The sequence below is a fragment of the Mastigoproctus giganteus genome, chromosome 10 (genome assembly GCF_048544385.1).
Source record: "Mastigoproctus giganteus isolate SK-2022 chromosome 10, ASM4854438v1, whole genome shotgun sequence".
Taxonomy (NCBI): domain Eukaryota; kingdom Metazoa; phylum Arthropoda; class Arachnida; order Uropygi; family Thelyphonidae; genus Mastigoproctus; species Mastigoproctus giganteus.
Genome location: NC_143584.1, coordinates 139,288,361 through 139,315,278, shown reverse-complemented (window position 1 = coordinate 139,315,278; position 26,918 = coordinate 139,288,361). Strand labels below are relative to the sequence as shown.

General features: G+C 38.8%; 1 protein-coding gene across 4 annotated transcripts in view; it reads right to left on the bottom strand.

Annotated features, from left to right (window-relative positions):
• mio (GATOR complex protein mio) overlaps positions 1-26,918 on the bottom strand; it is a 294,475-nt gene that overhangs the window by 127,784 nt on the left and 139,773 nt on the right. For all 4 annotated transcript variants that reach the window (XM_090384080.1, XM_090384081.1, XM_090384083.1 and 1 more), the window contains one exon: positions 17,028-17,069. In XM_090384080.1, the coding sequence (XP_090240206.1) occupies positions 17,028-17,069 (42 nt within the window). The remainder of the gene's footprint in view (positions 1-17,027; positions 17,070-26,918) is intronic.

The following is a 26,918-nucleotide window of genomic DNA, read 5'->3' as shown; positions in this document are numbered from 1 at the left end:
GCACATCCATCCTACAGCCATTCCTTTGCAATTTAAGTTTATGTTGTCTAATGTATGTTATGTTTGTTGTCCAACTGAGAAAGAGAGAGAGAGAAGGGGGAGGCCTCCACAGAGATGCTTAGTCATCAAATATTGCAAATTGCAGAACTGAAGCTTTTCAATGTAATAGACCTTTTGCATCCTTGGCTAATGATGTTGCTCTTCTCTGCACACATTCCAACAGATCTACATCCTTCTTAAAATGAAACTTCTAGACCTGTATGCAGTACTCAAGAAGCAGCCTAACCAATGCCTAACACAATGAGATAATCAACTCCTTGTCCCTGCTAGCAAAATTCCTGTATAACACTGACAAAATCCCATGAGCTGCTCTAGCATCTTGTGTGCACTGCTTTAAAACCTTCATGTCAGACTATACAATTACTCATAGATGTGTCTTTATCCTCCACCACCTTCACAAAACATGGTAACACCTAACTGGCCTTCTGCAACTCAACCATTCCTTTATCCATAGCAGTAATTTTTCATAATTATTTTTTTGCATCCAGTTCATTTTTTACTGTATCAAAACAGTTAATGAGACTGGTATCAAACAAGATGATTTGCAATATTTCTTTAATCCTTGACTGTTATTTTCTCTTGAACAAGAGTCAGGCTTACAGGGCTACAATTACTCACTCTGCCCTCTGATTCCCCTCCTCCTTGTGAATAGAAGAGATATTTGCACCTCTCCTTTCTATAACGATTGGAGATGTGCAAACACTTCTGATTCCAAGAATACTCTCATAATTATGGCTCCTTTCAAGCTTGGATTGTTGAAGAATGGATTGTTCATCCTCTTAGAAGAATGGATGAACAATCTCCAGTTACCTGCTTGATAAATTCTAGTTTCTAATTTGGTTACTAATCCAGAAATAGTGTTACAACTAATAAGCAATTTTTCTTGACAAAAACAAGGGCAGAAAGCCTGTCTTACATTTCTGTACCAGAAAAATGAAGTTCCAGAAGCAAGCAAGTTTTCTTCACACAGTCTAGATGCTAAAAGTTCTGTCAATTCCTCTGAAAAACTTAAACCCTTGGCTAGGTGTTTAATTCACTTTGACCACAGTGGAAACTTTCTGGCTAAAAGAAGTCTGTATTGTCATCTCTCTCTCTCTAATTCCAAATCAGAACTAGAAGAAATTCAAAACAAGTTCCTTTGGTGGAGGAGGTAAGGTATATCCAGTCTATGTTTTGTGGTTCCTGTTGCCAACAGAAAATTGAGGTATACTGTTTACTTTTTGTTCTTAGTGTCCTGCACATTACATAAGCAAAAGTAACAACTTTTTCACATCTCCTGGGTTTGTCCCAAACCATACTAACACCAAAAGACACAGATTTCTTCTTATCTTGGGTCCATTTACATAATGCTTCAACACAAGTATGATAATTGACTTCCACCATTTTTACAACACCTTAATGATATGTTATTTATATTTTACATAAACTGAAACATTCAAGGAAAGACAAACTACACAAAAAAACAACACTTGGACGTGTGTTTATGGTGTTTGGTTTTTAGGAGCATTAGCAACTAAGGCCATATTGCTCCAGTGTGGTGGTCATTCCCTGACCTTTCCGCATCCTCCATATTTGGTGGTGACGGGCTCAAACCCCGGTCTAATCAAGAAGCGTGTGCTATGCACTGCTGCTCCTTCCCACCTGGCTACAGAGGTGCCGTGTGTTTATGCAATGCCATCTATTAATACACAATCTCAAATTATATTCTATCCCTTTCTAGAATATTCTCCTTTTGCACATGATTGGCAATAACCATGAAGGAATTCATTCCCTTAAAACACTGACCAAATTTCTCAACAGATTAAGTAAAAGTGTTTAAGGAAAGTGCTTGATGTTTATATTTATTATCATACAAACAGTGGGTCAGAACATTTTAAATTATTTTGATTGTAAATAATATCTTCATACAAATTTACAAGAAATTACATGAAATTATCCAACAGCATTGAGCATTTCTTAAAAACTGATGAGCAATAGACAAAAAATGATTACTGCCATTGGATTCAGAGTGAAAAATTTACTATAAGACACGTAAAATTCTAAAGAATCCAAAAATTGCTGCAGGCCTATGTTATTAGAGGTTGTTAATGCTTTCACTTAAATTATGTTAAACAGGGATGCTCAATTTAGGTCATCATACATCATTATCTGAATATTTATGTGGGAAACCACATCGGTATCTTTCATTCCACAAGGAACAATCTTTGTTGGTAGGTGGATGCAACAGCTGAAAAAAGTTCTAAGCAATAAGTCATTGATGAAAGAAAATGCGATTTTATGTTTTTTAAATTCATGTTTACGAAGGCTGCAATGTATATTCTTATCTTGTTCTGTCAAATCTTGAAAAGAAACTGCCATGGAACACCTTTCTGGTTACAGGAAATTGCATGCAGTTGTGAAATACACAAATATTTCAGTTTATAAAAGTGGTTGGTTTGCAATTCATTTCAAATGTGTATGTGCAGAATGATGCATAAACAGAAATAACTAACAGAGTTTCAGAAGGGAATGAGTGTTCAATGTTGAGAGGAAAATGTCTGTGTACAATATTGCTGGAATTATACATCCCCAGGTCACTTACTGTGCTGAAGAAGTCCTAAAAGTGGTAGCGAGCCCATCAAACAAGCAGGCAAGTGTAAAATATTTACTGAGAGGAGCTGACATGCCTTGTGACAGCAGGCTACCCCACTTCATCATCAGATTAAGAAAATTGAAGTTTTGATATGCATCATGGGAACACTTACAGCCAAACCTGGCTGTCAGTGTTCCCAGGTATTTATTTCCACACTGACAATGACACCATGACAATGAGTTCCATGTCATGAATTTTCATAGAAGGACTACAGCCCACAAGCCTTGGATAACAAAATAAAATGTGTACTGTCGACTGGCATAGAGCAAGGCAAACCACACCTGAACTGCAGATAAATGAAAATTGGCCTTGTGGTGCAACGAGTTATTCTACACTCTTCCAAACTGAATGATATGTTTGAATGTGAAGGATGCCTGGAAAATGCTTACTACTGAAGTGTATCATAACTATGAAGTTAGGAGGAGCAGGTGCCACAGTCTGGGAGTGAGGCAACTGCAGTATGGATTAGGCCCATTTGTCAGAGTGCAGGAAATCCTAAATGCCACATGCTATATAAGTATGAGATAATGTTCTGGGCAATTCTGTGTGCCCTACGATGTGCCAATTTTATGAAAACGCCCCTTACACTTCACATCATTCCATGGTACTAATCAAGGATTGTAAATGTTGATTTGAAGAAAATAACATCGAGTAATGCAGTGGCCAGCACAGGACCACAGCCTAAATGAACCTTTGGGTTGCAGAATTAGAGTATTCTTCAAATGATGGTACTCTTTGTTAGTGGAGCATAGAAAGTCTTAAACAGCACATCAAAGTACTCACTACATCCACAGATGCAATTAATTACTTTAAATAATTACATGCATATTTCATAACTACAAGTGACCCATAGCTGACATTTCTCTCTTCCTTTTTCACTCTTCCTTCCTGCTTATCACATATGTGATATCATTATTTAGCTCATGCATGACTTACTCAAATAATTCTGGTCCATTATCTCTTGCTGGCAAAATTTGTAATTTGATTTTTAGCCACAATGTTCAATATTATTTTTATTACACATTACAAATTAAAAAAAATAATTATAAAATAAAATAATATTATTTTATAGGATGCTGATTGCATCATCCTCACCTCACACACTACATTTTTGTGTGAGGAGGCAAATTACTTGAAGCTTTGCAGCAGTAATGCCCACACCTCACAAAACTGGTTTGCTTCCACAGTGGCAATTACTCCACCCCACTGTGCTGTTCAGATGCAACAATTTTTTAGGGAAAAAAAAAATCTGAGCTCTTCTCACACTTAGTAGACTTCCATTTAAGTGACTTCTGGTTGTGTCTGATTATGAAAGATTTCCCTTGTGGCAGAACATTTCTAAGCAGAGCAGCATCTAGCATTTATTACTGGACTAAACACATCCTTAAAGAATGCTTTGGTGCAGTCTTCATAGCTTGGGGATTACAGCCACTCCCCGATTAACCTAAGGGTTGCATTCCACAGAACACTACGTAAGTCGGAAATTCCCTCATGCTTGAGCAGCACTTGCAACTGTGCTCACTGAATTGATTGAATCAAAAAAAAAAAAAAAGTTCACGAACATCTGAATAAAATGATTTATTGTATTTTTTCAATTTTTTTATCTCATGCGCAAGAAAAATTACAAAAGCGTGAAATTTAAAAAAAATTTCGAAATTACAAAAAAAGAGAGGAGACAGACATAACGTCCATAAGTTTTACCTCTCGAGCATCATTGTTAGAATCGATGTCTACAGCTAATACGTAAGCTGCTGCGGAGGTTGAGGGTTGACCACTCAACCTTATGAAAGAACATATTAATGGATGACAGGATGGTGGCTTTTTTTTTTTTTTTTTTTATGTAGCAAGCAAGCATATCATTCACCCCTCTGTTAACTTTTAAGAATTGTTTACTGTCAGGATTCATATTTTCAAACCTTGCCATTGCCAATGCAATTTCACGAAATGCCATGACCATCTCTCTGGTGATGAAGCATCTCGGCTACTCGTTTGGTTCATCTTAAGCTTCGTTAGCATTTTCTCCTTTCACTATCACTGCCTGCAAGTCAATAAGTTCTTCATTAGATAATTCCTTCTCTTCTTCCTATATTAACTCTTCCACATCTTTGGCAACAACCTCCGACTGAAGAAGCTCTGCAACCTTTACAATCTTATCTGTAACCTCTTCATATGATTCGTCTTTTTCAAACCCTTCAATGCCTTTTACATGCTGTGGGCATATTTTCTTCTATGCACCTTCTAAACAACTTTTAGTAATTTCCGCCCAGGCCTTATTAATGTTTATGATGGCATTGTTGTTGTTGTGGGGGGTTTGATGGTGCATAAGCTGCTTTGGCTATAATGCATCTGTCCAGTTATTATATGAATATATGAGAAATTCTTGCAATGTCGAGAAAAGGCTGAAATCAGAAATAATAAAAGACTCCAATTTGCTTCAGAAAGTTGAAAAATTCAGGAATATTTGCACTGTCACCAATGACATTCTCTAGAGTTATTGGTTTCCGAAGGCTAACCAATGATAGCAGGGTTGTATTTCTGTCTTGTTTATAGTATGGGCATTCAATGAGAATGTGTTTAACAGTCAGATTTACAGAACAATGTGGACACTGGGGTGATTCATCTCCGGTGAGTAAATGAGGTGAGTTAAATGAGTATGACCTATTCTTGCTCTTGAACGGACTATTTCTTCTCTTCTTGATGTACGGATACCGGAACACCAAATTTTAGGATCCTGTTTAAATTGAAAAAGTTTATTATTTGTTTGAGAATGCCAGAGTGCTGTCCATTCTGTTAGACATGCACCATGAATGATTTGTGAATAGTCTGATGCTGGGACATTTGTTAAATCTAAGGTAGTTGGATTTTTGCATCTTTATTGCACAGTTCATTACCAGAAATTCCAGAATCCAGCAGAAGGTGACCAGTTGGTGGCACTTTTCATTCTGCAGTAATAATCTAATTTCATTTAGAACAGGGTGAACTTTATATGAAGAGTTACATAATGCCATAATTGAGCTGAGGGAATCGGTGTAAATAACAAATTTTAATGAAGAGTTAGAACAGATCTTTTCTAAGGCTAGTTTAATTGCATATAATTCTGCCGAGAAAATACTGAATTCAAGTGGAAGGGATGCTGAAAAAGTGGTGTTTGGAAACACCATGGCTGCTCCAACGTTTGAGTTGGATTTAGAGCCATCCGTATAAATTGGGGAAAAATCAATATATCTATGAGTGTGAACTGCATGAAGTTGTCTGGTATTTGATGCTTGTAGAATATTCTTTCCCCACTGGCAGGGGTAAGTGTCACAAGTCGGTAGAATGGCAGAACTCCATGGTGGATGAGCGAAATTTACTACCTGTTGTACAGAACAACTGGAAATATTCCAAACCTGCATCAGTTATAGGAGGCGAAGACCAGCTGGTTTTACTACGCTAGGTTTATTTCTGTAGAAGTTTTTTAGTGGCATATTGAATAGATATGGCTGAATGGGATGCGAGGAACAACTTTGTATTTTGACAGCATACTTCAGTAACAATGTTTTCCTACGTAATGTTAGTGGCGGCTCATGAGTGTCAATGTAGAGGCTATGAGCTGGTGATATTCTGAATGCACCAAGTGCAATCCTCAAGGCGCTGTGTTGAACTGGATCAAGCACTTGCTCTGGCAGAACCACAGACAGGAGCACCATAATCAAGACGGGATCTGATTAATGCCCTGAATAACTGAAGCAGGGAGGTGCGATCTGCACCCCATGTTAGGGAGGATAAAGTTCTAAATACATTTAACTTTTTTATACAGGAAGTACGTACATTTTTAATATGGTCTAAGAAATTTAATTTGTTGTTGAGAATTAATCCTAGAAATCTGATGTTAGTAGTGACTGGGATGGAGACATTGAAATTTTGGAGTTCAGGATCCGAATGAAGTTTTCGTTGTCTATAAAAACGGATTGCAACTGTTTTCTGCTGAGAGAGTCAGTAGCCGTTGAGGCTGGTCCATTGTTGTATTTTATTTAGTGATATCTGAAGGTGTCTTTCAATAGATCTCATGTTTTGGGAATGGTAGGAGATGGAAAGGTCATCTGCATAAAGGTAAGTCTCAATTGTGGTTGTAAGCTGTTTAGTGATGGAATTGATTCTAAGAGCAAAAAGAGTGGCACTCAATACTGATCCCTGTGGAACACCTTCTTCCTGAATGAAAGTTGCATTGGTATCTCACTTGGAACAATCTAAAATGTAGAAAATTCTGAACAAATTTGGGAAGGTTGCCCTGTAAGACCAAGAGTGTAAAGATAACTACGCATGCCATGCTGCAATGTGGTGTCAAATGTCTTCTCTATATCTATTGAAACCAATACTAGATGTTCGTGCTTAACGAAAGCATTCCGAATTAAAAATTCAGCCTTGACCATGAGATCCAAGCATAACCTGTTTTTTCGAAAGCCGTGTTGACTATGGCTCATTAGATGTTCTGACTCAATGATCCGGACAAGTCTACTGTGGACAACTTTTTCAAGGATTTTGCTGAGGCAGCTTGATAGAGATATTGGTCTATAGCTATGGGGGTTGGATGGATCTTTTCCAGACTTTAGGAATGCCAAAACAATAGAATGATGCCAAGAAGCTGGATAAACATTTAAAAAAAAATGCGGCTGCAAAAGAGCAGAAGGAGACACAAAGCTTTGTCATCAAGATGTTGCAGCATGACATAATAGATCCCATCTGGTCCGGCAGCACCACCATGGGCTGTTTTAATGGCATGCAAAAGTTCAGAATATTGCAGCAGTTTGTTATACGGTAGACTGCGAGTAGTTTGGAAGTTAATAGTATGCTGTTCTTTACTGTTTTAATTCGCTGGAAAGATGTAGTATAAGCAGATGCTGCTGATACTTCAGCAAAGATATTTCCCAAAGCATTTGCTATATCCAAGGAACTTGATAGATCTCGCCCATTCCAGGAGAGGATTGGAGATGGTATGGGTGGAAACTTACCCGATAGCCGTCTAATTTTTTTCCAAATTATTTTGCTGTCAGTGCTTCTATTGATGCTGGATGCAAAGTGGGTCCAGGATTCTTTCTTGGTTTGCCTTTGTATGAAACGTGCTTTTGTGCCCTTAATTTTTTATAATTTATCAGATTGGTTGTGGTTGGATATTGCCGAAACTGAAACAAATTCCAGGCTTTATTTTTTGCTTTTTTTTTTGCTATTGTGCATTCCTCATTTCACCAATAATTATAATGTTTTCAGCCAGGGGGATGTGATAGTGGTATTGTGTCTTTGGCCACATTTAGGAGATGTGACGTGATGTAATCCGTCACATCATCAATAGGCTGGAGACGGATTTTTTCCTCATCAAAGGAATTTTGCCCAGTTTGCTCGGACAAATTTCCATTTCCTGCAGGGTTGAGTTAGAGGAGTCTGTGCTATTAATATGTTGCATACAATTGGGAAGTGATCACTACCCATAGGATCATTAACACCATACCACTCTATGGTCGGGGCCAGTACTGGAGAACAAATGGAGAGATCTGTTATTTGTTGTTATTTGGTTTTTAGGAGCATTAGCAACTAAGGCCATATTGCTCTGGGGATATGTGGTGGTCATTCCCTGACCTTTCTGCATCCTCCGTATTTGGTAGTCATGGGTATTGTCAGAGGAGAGATCTATTGCCGAGATTTGTCCAGTTGGGAGCTGAATGTGAGTGTGTGCTCCAGTAAGATGAGATTTAGTGCATCTAAAAAGCTTTTAATGAGTCGACCCCATCTATCTAATTTAGAAGAGCCCCATAAGGGGTTGTGCCCATTAAAGTCCCCTAATATACAGAGAGGTGGAGGTATCTGTATAAAGAGTTCTTCGAATCTTTTAAACAGTAAGTATGGTTTGGTTGTAGGTAGATTGAAACTAGCGTTATTGCAATATGGAGAGTTATATGAACAGCAACAGCTTCTATTTCAGTTTGAAGTGGAATATGTTTATTCAGGATTTTTGAATTTATTAGGATTGCCACACCACCATGAGCAGCATTAGTTGTATTACAATCTCTTTGATAAAGGCAATAGTTCTTTATCAAAGGAGAAATTTGCAAGGTTAGGTAAGTTTCGTGAAGACAAAGAGCAACTGGAGAATATCGGTTAATTAGGTGATTTGGTTTGGTTTTTAATGGCGCATTGGCAGCTGTGGCCATAATGCGCCAAATCAAAAATAAAACCAATACAAAAATATTGGTCAGCCTTAAAACAGGCTACCATGTCAAAAAAGTAAATATGATACTATGTTTAACATTAAAGGTTATATAAAAGGTATAAAATATAAACTTAAATCTTTGTGTATAAATTGATCGAGTGTAAAAAATTAAAAACGTCAGACATGTTGTCTCTGTCACCTAAAATGTTAATTAGGTGATGGATGTCATCTGTGTTGCAACGAAAATCTCTGCAGTTCCATTGTAAAATACAAGGCATTATTTGTGTTTAATTGATGGAGCTGTATCTGACTGTTTATAAAGGTGACTGGCTTATTACGTTCCAGTTTTTATCTTTTTTGGAGAAAACTGACCGGCCAATGTCCATTTCTTCTTCAGCATAGATTTCTAAAACAGGATCTTCCTGTATTAATGTGCCATCTGTGTCCATGGTTGTGTCCTGGATATTTTTTAATTGCATTTGAGTTTGTAATATGGGATGTGGTAGCACTCTGCACTCTTTGAAGTAGGATGTTGTTGTTGTTGTTTTTTGGTTTTTAGGAGCATTAGCAACTAAGGGCATATTGCTCCGAGAATATGCGGTGGTCATTTCCTGACCTTTCCGCATCCTCCATATTTGGTGGTGATGGGCTCGAACCCCGGTCCAATCAAGAAGCATGTGCTACGCACTGCTGCTCCTTCCCACCTGGCTACGGAGGCGACCTTTTGAAGTAGGAGATGCCGCTGGTATTGTCAGAGGAGTATTATTTGCCTGATCTAAGAATTTGGGTTGTTGCTTACGTATACTTGGTTGTTGTTCAGAGAGGATATTTCTAGTCCAGTCAGAAACTGATTTATTAGTGGGAACTGTGACATCGGTTTGAGTGAAGACTGTTTGATACTTTTTTACGGCATTGGCATACGTTACATTTTTGTTTACAGGAGGTACAACTAGTTTTCTCACTTCTTGGTAACTTACTTTGTTCTCAACCTTTTATTTTACTATTGTTTTCTCAGTTTTCCATTTTTCACGTCTTGGAATATGCAGGATGATCACCTGCAAAGGTGATCATCCTGCATATTCCAAGACCAAGACAAAAATGACCTGCCCAAATTGCAAAATTTGGGCAGGTCATTTTTGTGGTTGTATAGTCACTTTGTATGTGATCTGAGGACCCACAGTTAGGGCAGACAGGAACTCCTCTGCATACAGTTTGTGAGTGGCCATACGTTTGGCATTTGTAGCATCGTAAAGGATTGGGGATGTAGGGACGAATGCGGCAAAGTAAATAACCTGCTTTTACAGAGGAGGGCAAGTTGGATGTATCGAAGGTGAGAATAATATTTTTGGTTGGTATAAGTTAATTCTTTTTTAGACATTATACATTTTGCTTGAATTAGATTTTGTCCCTGCAGTTCTTGAGTTATTTCCTCCTCTGTAACATGTAAAAGGTCCCAACTGGATATGGCACCCTTAGATGAATTTAGGGTTGCATGAGCAGATATTTTTACTGGAATGCCAGCAAAGTTTGAAAGCTGTAAAAGCTTCTCCGAATGCCTGTGGTTCATAGTTTCCACTAATAACTTAGGAGATCCAGCAAAACCTTCCAGATGTTTTTGTATAACGAAGGGAGACAGTCTGCTCATAGGCTGACCAGTGAGCGAGTGGAAAATTAAAAATGATGGGCAGGGTTGCTCCATCTGATTTGTCTTCTGTCTCTTTGCATTGTCATTACCTAAGTCATGATTGGTGTCATAGTCAATGTAAGTTTCAAGTCTTGAGCTCATAGGCTCTAAGAGTGGATAAGAATTTTTATCCATGATGGCTCCCTTTTGGCCCTGTGGGTTTGTCTTTACCACCCAGGTTACTAGCCCCACCACAGAGAGGCAAGAGCAGTGCCACGAGGTGGCCAAGTGGCTGTTAGTTGTGATAGTGAGAGATATGAAAAAGAAACAGAAAGGTGTCTTTCTTTTCTGAGCCTTTGCCTACTTCCTGTAGTGTCAAAGAGCTACTCGAGTAGAAAATGAGGAAAACAGTAATCAGAACAAAAAAAGAATCTCTATATGGCAAAAGGCTCTTTGAAAAGATCGCTTTATGAAACGCATTATAATCGCTTGGCCACGGAACACTTGGCACCCGGGGTCTGATGGTGTTGCAAATATTGTAAGATTTCCAAAAGCCTCTTATCATAAAATTTTTCTCACTGTCTACTGCAGACAATGCCTGAGCAAATGTGCGTAAATAGTATGCTTTTAAATTTGAAATAACACCCTGATCTATAGGTTGGATGAGTGAAGTCGTGTTTGGCGGAAGAAATATGACTCTCACGTTTGAATTGAAATCATCTGGATGTGTAGGATGTCCAGGATCATTATCTAATAGAAGCAAAATCTTGAAAGAAACATCGTTGTCTTTACAATATTTTTCAACCTCGGAAACATAGCAGCAGCATTTAAACCAATCCTCAAAGAGAGATATTGTTTTCCATGCTCTCTGGTTCGATTGGAAATGAACAGGCAGGGTGGCTTTATTGATGCCCATAAATGCACGAGGATTTCCAGAATGGTACAGAAACAGTGGTATTAATCTGTAATCTCCCGCTGCATTAGCCCCAAGCAAGAGCATGGCCCTATCTTTTGAAGCCTTGAAACCTGGCATTGTATTTTGCTCTTTGGCAATGTATGTTTGATCTGGCATTTTTTCCCTATACAGAGCAGTCTGGTCAACGTTAAAAATTTGTAGCATTGAATAGCTGCCTTCATCACTAATTTTTTCCAACACATAACAAAATTTCTCTGCAGCTGAAGAATCGGCACTGGCGACTTCACTGCATATGTTAACGTTGTGGAAACCAGCACGATGCTTAAACCTATTACACCACCCGTTGTTTGCAATGAACTTGGTTTGGGGTTCGCTGTACTTATCCTAAATATCTTCATAAATACTTCTTGCTTTTGCTTGAATGGCCATTGGACTCAGGGGCACTTGCTTCTGAATCTGATTTTCCATCCATATTATTAATAGCTTTTACATCTTCGATATAGCACCTAAACACTGTTTTGTGATCACTGCTGATTTTAAATACATTGATCCTTTAACATTGATATCGATGGTTCGACTGTTGATGATTCTGCTCAGATAACAAACAAACTGAATGAGTATTTTGCATCTACATTCACACAGGAGGAGTTATTAAGGTTTGAAAATGGCAGAAGGTTATCAAATTGTAGCAGGGTGCGTAATGATTTTGTAATAACTGAGAGCGAAGTGGAGGAGAAATTGTTGAAGTTAAACATAAGAAAGGCACCTGGGGTGAATGGGATCTATCCAGTTATATTAAAGGAGGCGGCAAAGAAACTAAGCAGACCCTTAGCCATAATTATGAGAGCATCCTTGGACTCGGGGGCGGTCTCCACGGATTGGATATGTGCAAATGTATCCCCAATTCACAAAGGGGGATCGAAGGGTGACACGAGTAATTACAGACCAGTTAGTTTAACTTCTGTTCAGGGTAAAACAATGGAGTCACTGGTTAAAGATGCACTGCAGGATCATCTAGACAAGACTGCAGCAATAATTCAGACACAGCATGGGTTTATTAAGGGAAAGTCTTATCTGACAAATTTGATAGGATATTATGATGTGGTTACAAAGGAACTGGATACAAAAAATAATTTTGATATCATATATTTGGATTTCAGGAAAGCTTTTGACACTTGCGCATGGAACACTATTGTACAAATTGGAGCAGAATGGTATTAAGGGTAAGTTGCTACAATGGATAAAAGGACTAAAATGGATAAAATGGATTGAGTGGGAGAAGACTGAGGGTGGTAATTAATGGGTGCTGCTCTTCGTGGACTAATGTCATTAGTGGAGTCCCACAGGGTTAGGTATTGGGTCCTCTGTTGTTTTGTATATTTATCAATGATATTCATGAAGGTATATCAGGCTTAGTGTCAAAGTTTGCAGATGATACAAAGGTTTGCAGAGTTGTTAATGACAGTAATGGCAGTGTGCTACTGCAACAGGATCTAGATAATTTGGGCAGATGGGCTAAGAAGTGGCAACTGAAGTTTAACCTTGACAAATGGAAAGTACTGCATATGGGTAGAAGTAACCCCAGAAAAACGTACCAACTGTGTGGTACTACACTTAAGGTGGTAGAAAATGAGAAAGACCTGGGAGTAATTGTGCAGGCAGATATGAAGTTTTCTGAGCAATGCAGACAGGCTGCCAGGGCAGGTCATGGGGTTTTGTCAATGATATACAGGGTGTCTCAAAAATATTGGTACAAACGTTTAGGGGAGGTAGGTAACATCTAAAGGAATGTGAATCACATAGGAACCCATAACCGGAAACGTCACGGGAAAGTAGTAGAAGAGGCGCAAGAAGCAGAAATGACACAATACAGTAATTAGTGCCAAATATTTATTTGACATAATATTAACAATGGAATACAAGATGGATGCATTTCATGATGTTACAACAGATGCTTGAAGGTTCTACCATGAGATGCGATGCACCTTGAGTTTCTTTGACAGTAGCAGCAGTGCAGACAAGTCTCGCCACGAGATCCATTTCCGTCTCCACAGGCATCCATACACAATAGATTTGAGGGTCCCACAGAAAGAAATCAAGGCTCGATAAATCAGGTGAGCGTGGGAGCCAGGCAATGGGTCCACCATGGCCAATCCATCGATGCCCAAAACGCCTGTTCAAATGGTCACGAACACACATTCCATAATGGGCATGCGCCCAGTCATGTTGAAACGAAATGTTGCGTCTCACATTTGCTGGAACATCGTCAAGTAACCCTGGTAGAACTTGTTCAAGAAAGATCCGATATTTAGCGAAGTTCATGCGAGATGGTAACAGGTATGGGCCAACTAAGCAGTCACCGACCATACCTGCCCACACATTTATTGCAAAATGATGTTGTGCCGCATGGAGGAGCACACTGTGTGGGTTGTCGTGAGCCCACACATGAGCATTGTGCTGATTGAATAAGCCTTCCCGAGTGAAATAAGCCTCATCCGTGACCAAAACATAGGCTGCAAAATTCAAGCCTTGAACACTTTCTTGGAGAAACCACTGTGCAAAAGCCACAAATGCAGGATCATCTTGGGGAAGCAGTAACTGAACTTTGGAGATGAAAGGAATCATCGTGCCAGACACGCTGTACACTGCAACGAGACACTCCTAAGGCAGAGGCAACGGCACGTGTGCCGGTAGTAGGATCATTCTGGACGGCATTCAACACACTTTCTTCCATGGCGGGAGTTCGCATCGAACGTGGTCTGCCCACACTACTCTTGTTACCTCTAAATGACCCATAATCACACAAATTTTGATGCACACACGCAAACAAACGGTGGTCCAGTACATATCTGTCTGGGAAGCATTCTCCATAAATACATTGAGCGGCTTGTCCGTTGCCCTCTGCTAATCCATACACTAGGTGCATGTTTGCCAGCTCACAGTTCATATATCGATGTATGCTCTACGTGCGGCAAGTACTGCTTGAATGAGTAAACCATAAATTTTCCCCACTCACTAACTGATGAACAGCGCTGTGTACCGACTTACGGTAACGCTTCCTATGCGAGTCACATTCCTTTAGATGTTACCTACCTCCCCTAAACGTTTGTAGCAATCTTTTTGAGACACCCTGTACAGGAATTTTGCTAGCATGGAAAAGGAGGTGATTGTCTCTCTGTATAAGGCAACGGTCAGGCCACGCCTTGAGTACTGTGTACAGGTCTGGAGGCCTCATTTTAGGAAGGATATAGATTTGCTTGAATGTGTACAGAGAAGGGCAACAAGATTGGTGAGGGAAATGAAGGGATCCTTTTACCAAGAGAGGCTTAATTCTGCAAGTTGCAGTTTCTGGAGACTAGGCACCTGCGCGGTGATCTGATTGAGATGTATAAGGCCTTGAATGGATTGAGCACGCTGAATTCTGATGGGATCCTTCCACTTGTTCAGATTACGAACCTAAGGGGGCATAAATTCAAATTGAGAAAAGACAGATGTAGAATAGATGTGCGGAAGTTTGCCTTTAGCCAGTGGGTGGTTAATTGCTGGAACAAACTTCCATCTGTCGTTGTGGAAGTTGATAGGTTAAATAAATTTAAGGAGGAACTGGACAGGCATTTGGAGGGAATGGTGTGTTTTTTTTTTTTTTGGCTGATGCTGCATAAGCTCATACACTTGCTTTCTTGCATCACATGCCACTACTACTACTACTACTACATGTTCTTTTATATGTGCACTGTCCCTTAAAATAGTATTCACTGTTGAAGCAGCAAGACCTAATTCCCTTGCAATAGATGACAAACTTTGTCCTGCTTCGTACTTCTTAATCATTTTCATCTTCATTTCTACATCAATTTTGTTTCGTTACCTGGCACTGCCAGCACTTTCACTTTCCGTTGGTCCCTTTTTTCCTTCATCATTGTAATATGTAAATAGGAATGAAGAGAAGTTTCTGAAAATTTGTTTTTTATATGACTGAAGATTTCAATGAAGGGGAACACATTTCACCATAATACTTTAACATAAAAACCCATAGAATTCCCGTTATCGGGATTATTGCAAATGCAATAAGATCGAGTTTACTACCCGTTTATAAAAGATTTCGCTAACGGAAAAGCAAAGCCCAATAAACCGGAAAGTGCAAATTTTTTTTTAGTGTTTTTTTGGTGGTGACCTCCAAAAACGTGCTTTAGAAAAATATCACAAAGGCGTTCAAAATTGATTCTTATAACAGAACATATGATAATGATGAAAGTGTAGTGCAATTTCCATTATAAAAATGACCTTTTAGAGAGATAAATAGCTTAGTAATACAGGGTGTTTCAAAAATGATGGTCAATAATTTAAAGGTGAAAAGTAGAAAGTAAAATAAGCAAAAAAGTCGCAGCGAACATTGGACCGCAAATGAACCATTTTTGAAATAATGCACATTTTCTGTTAATATCCGCCACTGACTATGGGAGCACCCTGAGAGGGTAGTCTGTATTGCTGAGACCTTGTACATGCCGAATATGGTAGGAGTACAGTAATTGCCGATATAAATTTCGCCACACACACTGCTATGACTCAGAACATGCTGTTGTAGAGCAAAATGCCTGGATTTTGTTCTTTTCTTTCTAACACCCTTTCCTCAACATCAGGTGTTATGCTTCTGGGCCTACATGCTCGTATTCCATGTGCGAAGCACCCGTGTTCTCTAAGGCGTTGATATACCCTGATAAATGTGCGCCTGTTGGGCTGCCTTCAGCAGGGAAATGCTTCTTGGTACAAACGTGCAGCCTCAAGTGCACTGTCGTTGGCTTTACCATACACAAAGTGCATGTCCATATACTCTTTGTTCCAGTAACCTCTTTCCATGTTGACTATCCTTTGACAAGTACTAGTATGCCTACTATGTCTCAGAGCATTGAGAAAGGGGAAAGGGAGAGAATGAGCATAACCTAACCTAAACAAACAAGTCAGTGGTGGATCCCAACTAGAAATGTGCAATATCTCGGAGACGATTCACTTAAGGACCCATGTTTACTAGGCTTTTTTTGCATGTTGTAGTCTGTACAGTTCATCACTTTTGAAACATCCTATATAATAAAATTTTCAACTTCAAGGAGACTTGGAACGAATTACAAAAAAAAAAAAAACAAACAAACAATATGTTATTGGGTTCACATTATGATATTTTCACAATACCTCCATTTATCCCTAAGATGCAAAATACATTTCCATATTTTTTTTCAGTTTTCACCGGCCGGCAAAAACTTACATAAAGTTGAATTTACGTAAGTCGGGGAGTTCCTGTATGTTTAAAAATTATAAATTCCTGTAAATTTAAAAATTCCTGTATGTTTAAAAATTATATAAATCTCATTCCTCTATCATATATCATTTCTGAAGAACATATTTGGAGATATTATAACTTAAATGCAACTTCCTCATAATGTCCATAAAAAATCTAATGGTACATAATTGACAAATACACAGCAGATATCATTTTAAGGAAATATTTCAGCATGGAGAATATCGTGAAAAAATTATTACAAAGTGCAGAAAATTCTACAAGTAACAACAGAAACTTAATAATCATTTCAATAGTACCATTACACATAAAAAAAGATACAGGTTTCTCAAAATTGCGCACATCCCAGATAACAACAACGTTCTGCAAATAAAAAACATATGTTATTAATAAATCTTAATAATTAAATTCTTAAATTTTTTTAATTAAAAATTCGAGAACTCAAATTATTGATAAATTCCATTCAAATTTGTTCTGTTTGTTTTAATTAATATGTATTATAAACTTAACAAATCACAAAACTGTTTACTGAAACAAAATTAAATACATAATTTAGTAGACTAATGTAAAGATTAACCCTGTCAGTGCAATGTTTGAGAAGTGTTTGGCCTGAGTATAAAAGGGTAGTGGTAAAGTGATAAAAATTGCTGTACTAAATTTATAATCTATAATACAGGAGATTCAAAATTTGAATATCTGGAAGACAATGTTTACAGAAAAAAACAGACAGGACAGGGAAGTGGGAAGGGTTATGCTCCTAGTTAAGAAGCACATAAAATCTAAGGCAGTAGTCCAGTGGACATGGGTAGCCAGTGCAACGTTGTGACATATGCACTGGCATATGTGTGGTGTGACATATGCACTGGAATAACAAAAATGAAGGATGAAGTGTGTTATAGGTCTAATGACTGTGATGAGTATAAATAATGAGCAACCATACAGACATACAATCTGGACCAGTAAATTGCAATGTTACATAATGAGGGACTTGAACTTTGCAGATACTGACCGGACCTTATGGGTTGGTCACACACAGTAGGAAGACTTTTGTGGATTTATTGGATGATTGTTTCCTACAGCAGCATGTTAGAGAGACATCAAGATTTACTTAAAGATGTAACTACTGTAAAAGGAAAGGGAAACAACTTTTGCTTTGGCAAAGGTGCTACAGTAATCACAGACAGTTTTCAAATTATATGCAGTGGGACCGTTGCATATAATTTAATGAAATTACTAATAGTAAATTCTAAATGGGAAGCATTCGGGGAAGCTATTATAGAAGCTACTAGGCTTTTTATACCAATTAAGAGATACGGTTGAAGGCACAGACCTAAATGGATGTCAGATGAACTGATGAGACTTGTGGCAGTGAACAAAAATGCATGGGATGCAAATAAATTATCAGGTGATACAGATGCCTACAACATATAAACTATTCTGCAATCAAGCAATAAAGACAATCTGCCTTAGCTTGAGTTAGTCAAGCTAAGGCAGATTATGAGAAGTCTCTGGCAAACAGTAATGGGAAGGGGATGAATCACATTAGTCCAGTAGATATGAATGAATTAACTGTTGATGATCTTGCTCAGATTTCTAACAATATGAATGGGTATTCTGCATCTACATTCACCCATGAAAAATGTTTTAGGGATGGGGATGCCAGAAGGAAGTCAAATTGAGGTGGGATCAGAATGATTTTGTGATAACCGAGAGGAAAGTGGAGGAGAAATTGTAGAAGCAAAACATTAAAAAAAAGGCACCTGGGGTGGATGGGATCTATCCAGTTATATTAAAAGAGGCAGCAAAAGAGATTAGCAAACATTTAGCCATTATTATGACAGCATTCCTGAATTCAGGGAAGGTTCCTATGGACTGGAGATGTGCCAAGTATCCCCAATTCACAATGGGGAATCAGAGGGAGTAATTACAGGCCCATTAACTTGATGTTAACACGTCAAGTTAATGGGCCTGTGTTAACTTAACACGTTCTAGTGCCGTCCAGACAGGAATGTAGTAATAGTGCCACAGCATAGATTTGTTGAGGCGAAATCTTTTCTGACCAATCTGATTAGACATTATGATACAGTAAAAAAAAGGAACCGGGTGCAAAAAATTATTTTGCCATCTTATATTTATATTTCAGAAAAGCATTTGATACTGTTGAAAATAAAAAGATTGCTACATTTACTTATTATTTAGCCAACAGGTAGTTGATCGGTGGAACAGTCTTCCATCTTTTGTTGTGGAAGCTAATAGCCTAAATAAATTTAAGGCTGAGCTGGAGAGGCATTTGGAACAAATGGAGGGGTGAAATGGGAGGTGTTTTTTTTTTTTTTTTTTTTTTTAGCTCATGCTGCATAAGCTTGCTTTCTTGCATTGTAAGCCTCTACTAATGCTAATGCTATACAAATTGGAGCACTGTCACATTAAGGACAAGATGCTGCTCTGGATAAAGGAACCACTGAGTCGGAGAAAGAGAGGTTATCAATGGGCACTGCTCTTAGCATTAGCGTAGGCATATGCATATGATGCAAGAAAGCAAGCTAATGCAGCATCAGCCAAAAAAAAAACGAAAAAAAACTCCCATTTCACCCCTCTGTTCGTTCCAAATACCTGTCCAACTCAGCCTTAAATTTATTTAGGCTATCAACTTCCACAACAAAAGATGGAAGTCTGTCCAACTAACTAACCGCTGGATAAAGGCAAACTTCCGCACATCTATCCTACAACTGTCTTTCCTCAATTTGAATTTATGCCCTATCAGGTGTTTATTCTGAGCTAGAGGAAGAATCCCATCAGCATTGAGCATGCTCAAACAATTCAAGGCTTTATACACCTCTATCAGATCACCTCGCTGGTGCCTAGTCTCCAGACACTGTAATTTGCAAAACTTAAGCCTTTCTTCGTAAGAGCACCCCTTTGTTCCATTCACTAATCTTGTTGCCCTTCTCTGTACTCGTTCCAGCAGCTCTACATCCTTCTTGAAATGAGGCCTCCAGACCTGTATACAGTACTTTAGGTGTGGCCTGACCATTGCCTTATACAAGGGAATAATCACCTCCTTATCCCTGCTGGAAAAATTCCTGTATATCATTCCTTCAATTGAAAAATTCCTTCAATTGACGTATCCATATGTTCACCTGTCCTATACCCATTGATTGAATGGTCAATATTGAAGAATCCGCTGAATAGCGACCATTTTCCTGTGGTCTGCAAAATACTAACAAATGATGTTGCACATCACGATGGCCAAAAAAGATGGAGATTCCATAAAGCTGACTGGACTAAATATAAACAATTGCAGCAATAGATGAACAAATAATCACCACTCAGCCCATAGCAATGCTACAGCTCATGTCACAAACCAAATTTTAATAGCAGCTGAAGCTACAGTTCCTCGGTCATCTGGAAAATGCCATAAGCATTAGCATTAGTAGAGGCATTTGATGCAAGAAAGCAAGCTTATGCAGCATCAGCCAAAAAAAAAAAAGAAAGAAAAAAAAAAAACCCACTTCCACTTCATCCCTCTGTTCGTTCAAAATACCTGTCCAACTGAGCCTTAAACTTATTTAGGCTATCAACCTCCACGACAAGGGATGGAAGTCTGTTCCACCAACCAACCACCCGCTGGCTAAAGGCAAATTTCCGCACGTCTATCCTACATCTGTCTTTCCTCAATTTGAATTTATGCCCTCTCAGGTGATTATTCTGAGCTAGAGGAAGAATCCCATCAGCATTGGGCATGCTCAAACAATTCAAGGCTTTATACACCTCTATCAGATCACCTCGCTGGTGCCTAGTCTCCAGACACTGTAATTTGCAAAACTTAAGCCTTTCTTCGTAAGAGCACCCCTTTGTTCCATTCACTAATCTTGTTGCCCTTCTCTGTACTCGTTCCAGCAGCTCTACATCCTTCTTGAAATGAGGCCTCCAGACCTGTATACAGTACTTTAGGTGTGGCCTGACCATTGCCTTATACAAGGGAATAATCACCTCCTTATCCCTGCTGGAAAAATTCCTGTATATCATTGACAATACTCCATGAGCTACTCTTGCAGCCCGTCTGCACTGCTCAGAGAACTTCATATCTGCCTGCACAACCACCCCCAAGTCCCTTTCATTCTCTACCACTGTCAGTGTAGTACCACAGAGTTGATACGTTGCTCTGGGGTTGCTGTTTCCCATGTGTAGTACTTTACATTTGTCAATGTTAAACTTCATTTGCCACTTCTCAGCCCATCTGCTCAACCTTTCCAGATCCTGTTGCAGCAGCATAGTGTCATTAGTATCCTTGACAACCCTGCCAACCTTTGTATCGTCTGCAAACTTGGACATTAAGCTTGATATACCATCATCAATATCATTTATAAATACAGAAAACAATAATGGACCCAACACTGAGCCCTGAGGGACTCCACTAACGTTAGTCCACGATGAGCAGTGTCCATTGATTGCCACTCTCTGTCTTCTCCCACTCAACCATCCCTTTATCCATAGCAGCAATTTGCCTCCAATGCCACACTGCTCCAATTTGTGCAACAGTCTTCCATGTGCAACAGTATCAAAAGCCTTTCTAAGATCCAAGTATATAATATCAAAGTTATTCCCTGCATCCAGTTCTTTTGTGACTGCATCATAGTATCCAATCAAATTGGTCAGGCAAGACTTCCCCTTAACAAAACCATGCTGTGTCCGAGCTATAACTGAAGTCTTGTCTAAATGATCCTGCAGTGCTTCTTTAACCAGTGCCTCCATTAATTTTCCTGGAACAGAAGTTAAGCTCACAGGTCTATAATTATTTGTGTCAACATGACACAGCATGGTGGACTGAAGAATGCAGTATGGCCAAAAGAGAGAAGAACAAAGCTTGGAATCTCTTCCGAAAATATCCCATTTTCATCAATCTCATAAATTTTAAAAAAGCCAGAGCCAAAGCTAGATATCTCCAGCGTAAAAGTAGCAAGGAATCATGGATACGTTTCGCCTCCACAATTAACAAAAATACAGATACCCGTGTCATATGGAACAAAATCAGAAAACTAAATGGGAAATTTCTTTCAGTTCCAACTCCACTAATAATCTGGAATGGACAGGAGATAACCAACCCCAAGGAAATCGCAAGGTTACTGGCAACTACTTCTGCAAATATATCAGCAGTATCGGCATATACTCCATCTTTTCAGAAAACTAAAACTGTAGCTGAAAAATACAGACTAAATTTTAAAACCAACCAACAACTCCCATATAACCAACCTTTCAACATAGAAGAATTACAGAAAGCTCTGGCTAAGTCTAGGAAAAGTGCAGCAGGACTTGATGGAGTTCACTATGAAATGATCCAACAACTTAATCAAAAATCTCTAAAGGCATTGCTTATGCTATACAATAGAATTTATATGGAAAACTACTATCCAAATTCCTGGCTTCACTCCCTTATAATTGCCTTACCAAAACCTGGCAAAGATCACATGATCCCTACAAATTATCGACCAATAGTGCTAACAAGTTGCCTTGGGAAAATCCTTGAAAAAATTGTGAACAACAGATTAACCTGGTTTCTGGAAACGTATAACGTACTTAACATAATTCAATACGGATTTCGTAAAAACAGATCATCTCTGGACCCCATGATAAAAGCAGAAGCAAATATCCGAAATGCTTTTCTAAGGAATGAGCATCTAATAATGATCAGTCTTGATATAGAAAAGGCCTTTGATACTACCTGGCGATACGGCATTCTTAAAGATCTCCACAATATCGGTTTGCGAGGAAACTTACCACTCTTGGTAAAAAATTTTCTGAAAGTTAGAACCTTCCAGGTAAAATACCAAAACAATCTGTCAAAAATATACACACAGGAAGAAGGAGTACCCCAAGGCTCAGTGCTGAGTGCAACCTTATTTGTCATCAAAATAAACTCTATTATAAAAGACCTGCCAAAAACAGTTGAAACATTCCTTTATGCTGATGATGTTACTATCTCATGCCATTCACAAAACATGAACATGATAGAAAGACAATTACAAAGCGCAGTGAACAAAATAGAACTGTGGACTAAAAACAATGGCTACAGATTATCAGAACAAAAAACAATAGCTGTACACTTCTGTAGAAACAAAAAATGCATCTAGATCCAGAAATAAAACTAGAAAACCAGCTGATACCTCTAGCAAATAGTATACGTTTCCTTAGCCTGATTCTTGACAAAAAACTTAACTTTTTGGAACACATCAAATACCTCTGAACAATCTGTCAAAAAAAAAAACTAAATATTCTCCGAGTTCTTTCTGCAATGAAGTGGGGAGCCGATCGGTTCACACTTCTTCACCTATACTATGCTATAATCAGATCAAGACTAGACTATGGAGCCCCTGTGTATAGTTCGTGTAGACCAAGTGTCATCAAATAGCTCGATTCCATACATCATAGTGCCTTACGAATCTCTTTAGGTGCATACAGAACATCACCAGTACAAAGCTTATATGCAGAGACTCATGAGCCCTCATATCTCCGGAGGCAAATGCTGCTATTAAACTATGCAATTAAAATCCGAAGTCTTCTTCACCATCCTACTTAGCAGTATCTTTTCAATCCACAGTGGGAAATCCTCTACAGGCAATAAACCCACAGTAAATAAACCAGCCAGAATACAACTAAAAGAAACAATTTCAAAATGGGGCCTAAACTTTGAAAATGTACATGAGGATAATAGCATAAGTATTCCACCATGGCACACTTTCACGCCAAACTGTGACACTTACTTTCAACCATGGGGAAAAAGCACTCTGGCAAATGTCAACATAAAACAGATGCATGAAGCCCACGCATCACAGTTCTCGGAATACCTTCATATATATATATATACAGACGGCTCTAAAACAGACACCAAAGTTGGTGCTGCAGTGGTATTTCCACACACTGTTCTCTCACAACAACTTCCAAACAAATGCAGTAGCTATTCCACTGAACTATTCGCCCTACAAATGGCCTTAAAATACATAGATTCTTCCCCTCTTCTAAAATATCTCATCTACACAGATTCATTGAGTGCAATACAAGCTCTTCAACAAAGACAGACTCCATCACATCCCATTCTCTATCAGATACAAGCTTACCTTGTGAAACTTAAAAGCAAAATGAGGCAAGTAAAATTCTGTTGGATCCCAGGACATACAGGCATTGAAGGTAATGAAAGAGCTGATCAAGCAGCAAAGAATCCTACAAACACAAACCAAAGGTTTTGCAAAGTTCCATATACCGATTACAGACCAATCATAAAACAGTTTCTCCGCAATCAGTGGTCACAAATGTGGCAAAATGAATTAAACAATAAACTGTTTCAAATAAAACATGAGCTACAGCAATGGAAATCGAGTCTTCGCAAGAATCGGCGTGAAGAAGTCATTATATCCAGATTACGCATTGGACAAACACATCTTACGCACAATTATTTACTCACCAAAGCAAATCCTCCAGAATGCCCTCACTGTTCTTGTCAACTCACTGTAAAACATTTCCTTATAGAATGTCCAGAATACCATATGGCGCGACAATCAGCCTTCCATCTCCCTATAAATTTCCAAGATTCTCTAACCTTATCACAAATCCTAGGCGATAACTCCAACATTGAAAATATATTTACATATTTAAAATTAATAGGATATTTTGACCAGATATAAATCATATTTAAGAAATATAAATGCCCTTGTCACTAAACATTAATAGATAGGCGCAATATGGCCAAAGTTGCTTTTGCGCCAAAAAACCCAACAACAACCAACCAACCGATTCTTGCACTGCTTCTATTGGAATAAAGGCGGATATTGTTGGGATATCAGAGATGTGGTGTCACACAGATATAAGGAATGCAGAACTGGAATTTGGGGAGTACAATGTGTACAGGAAGGATAGACAGGATAGGAAGGGAGGAGGGGTTATGCTATTAGTTAAGAAAGACAAAACCCAAGGAAGTGAAGCCAGTTGACATCACTGGAGAGTGCAGTGTCGAGTCAGTTTGGTGTGACATTGTGAGATCAAAATTGAGAGTAGGAGTGTGCTATAGGCCTAATGACTCTGATGAGTATAATAAGAAACTGTACAGGGAAATAAGAGGGGAGCCAGTACATCAGACAGTCTTATAATGGGGGATTTTAATTTCTCAGATATTTACTTGAATTTGTGGGTTGGTTCACTCACACACTAGCAAGGCTTTTGTGCATTTATTGGATGATTGTTTTCTACATCAGCATGTTCGGGAGGCAACTAGAGGGAGTAATACTCTTGATCTGATTATCAGTAGTGATTCTTCATGCATTAAGAATCTGCAGATAAAGGAACCACTAGGTGGCAGTGATCACAGTGTTGTGCTGAAGTGGGATTTACTCAGAGGTAACTACCATCAGGGGTAAAGGGAAGTGTTATTGCTTTCGTAAAGGCGACTACGATGGTCTGAGACAGTATTTAAATTCTATACAGTGGGACCAACTGAAGATGTTACCAACAGCAAATTCAAAATGGGAAGTATTCAAAGAACTTATCTTGGAAGCTACTAGGCTTTACATACCAACTACGAAATATTGTTCAAGGTTTAGGCCTAAATGGATGTCAGATGAACTATTGAGATATATGACAGAGAAGAAAAATGCATGGGATACATATAAAGTAACACGTGACACAGAAGCCTATGATAGATACAAGTTGATCTGTATCCAAGTTACAAAGGAGGTTAGGCAGGCAAAGGCAGATTATAAGAAATCTTTGGCAAGGGATGCAAAGAAAAACAGCAAAAGGTTCTTTACTTATGTAAATTCTAGAAGGAAGGGGATGAATCAGATTGGTCCACTTGATATCGATTGGTCAACTGTTGATGATCCTGTTCAGGTAGCTAACAAACTAAATGAATATTTTGCATCGGCATTCACACATGAGAAGTTATTCAGCGAGGGGAATGCCAGAGGTGTACTCAACACTGGCAGTAAGCTAGAGAATCTTGTAATAACTGAGAGTTAAGTTGAGGAGAAAACAAGAAAGGCACCTGGGGGTGGATGGAATCTATCCAGTAATATTAAAGGAGGCAGCAAAGGAAGTAAGCAAACCTTTAGTCATAATTATGAGAGCTTCCTTGGACTCAGGGGAGGTATCCATAGACTGGAAATGTGCAAATGTGACCCCAATTCACAAAGGAGGATCAAAGGATGACACAAGTAATTATAGACCTGTGAGCTTAACTTCTGTTCCAGGAAAATTAATGGAGGCACTGGTTAAAGAAGCACTGCAGGATCATTTAGACAAGACTTCAGTTATAGTTCGGACACAGCATGGTTTTATTAAGGGAAAGTCTTGCCTGACTAATTTGATTGGATACTATGATGCAGTCACAAAAGAACTGGATGCAGGGAATAACTTTGATATTATATACTTGGATCTTAGAAAGGCTTTTGATACTGTTGCACATGGAAGACTGTTGCACAAATTGGAGCAGTGTGGCATTGGAGGCAAATTGCTGCTATGGATAAAGGGATGGTTGAGTGGGAGAAGACAGAGAGTGGCAATCAATGGACACTGCTCATCGTGGACTAACGTTAGTGGAGTCCCTCAGGGTTCAGTGTTGGGTCCGTTGTTGTTTTCTGTATTTATAAATGATATTGATGATGGTATATAAAGCTTAATACCCAAGTTTGCAGACGATACGAAGGTTGCCAGGGTTGTTAAGGATACTAATGACAGTACGCTGCTGCAACAGAATCTGGAAAGGTTGAGCAGATGGGCTGAGAGATGGCAAATGAAGTTTAATATTGACAAATGTAAAGTACTACATATGGGAAACAGTAACCCCTGAGTAACGTATCAACTCTGTGGTACTACACTGACAGTGGTAGAGAATGAAAGGGACTTGGGGGTGGTTGTGCAGGCAGATATGAAGTTCTCTGAGCAGTGCAGACGGGCTGCAAGAGTAGCTCATGGAGTATTGTCAATGATATACAGGAATTTTTCCAGCAGGGATAAGGAGGTGATTATTCCCTTGTATAAGGCAATGGTCAGGCCACACCTAAAGTACTGTATACAGGTCTGGAGGCCTCATTTCAAGAAGGATGTAGAGCTGCTGGAACGAGTACAGAGAAGGGCAACAAGATTAGTGAATGGAACAAAGGGGTGCTCTTACGAAGAAAGGCTTAAGTTTTGCAAATTACAGTGTCTGGAGACTAGGCACCA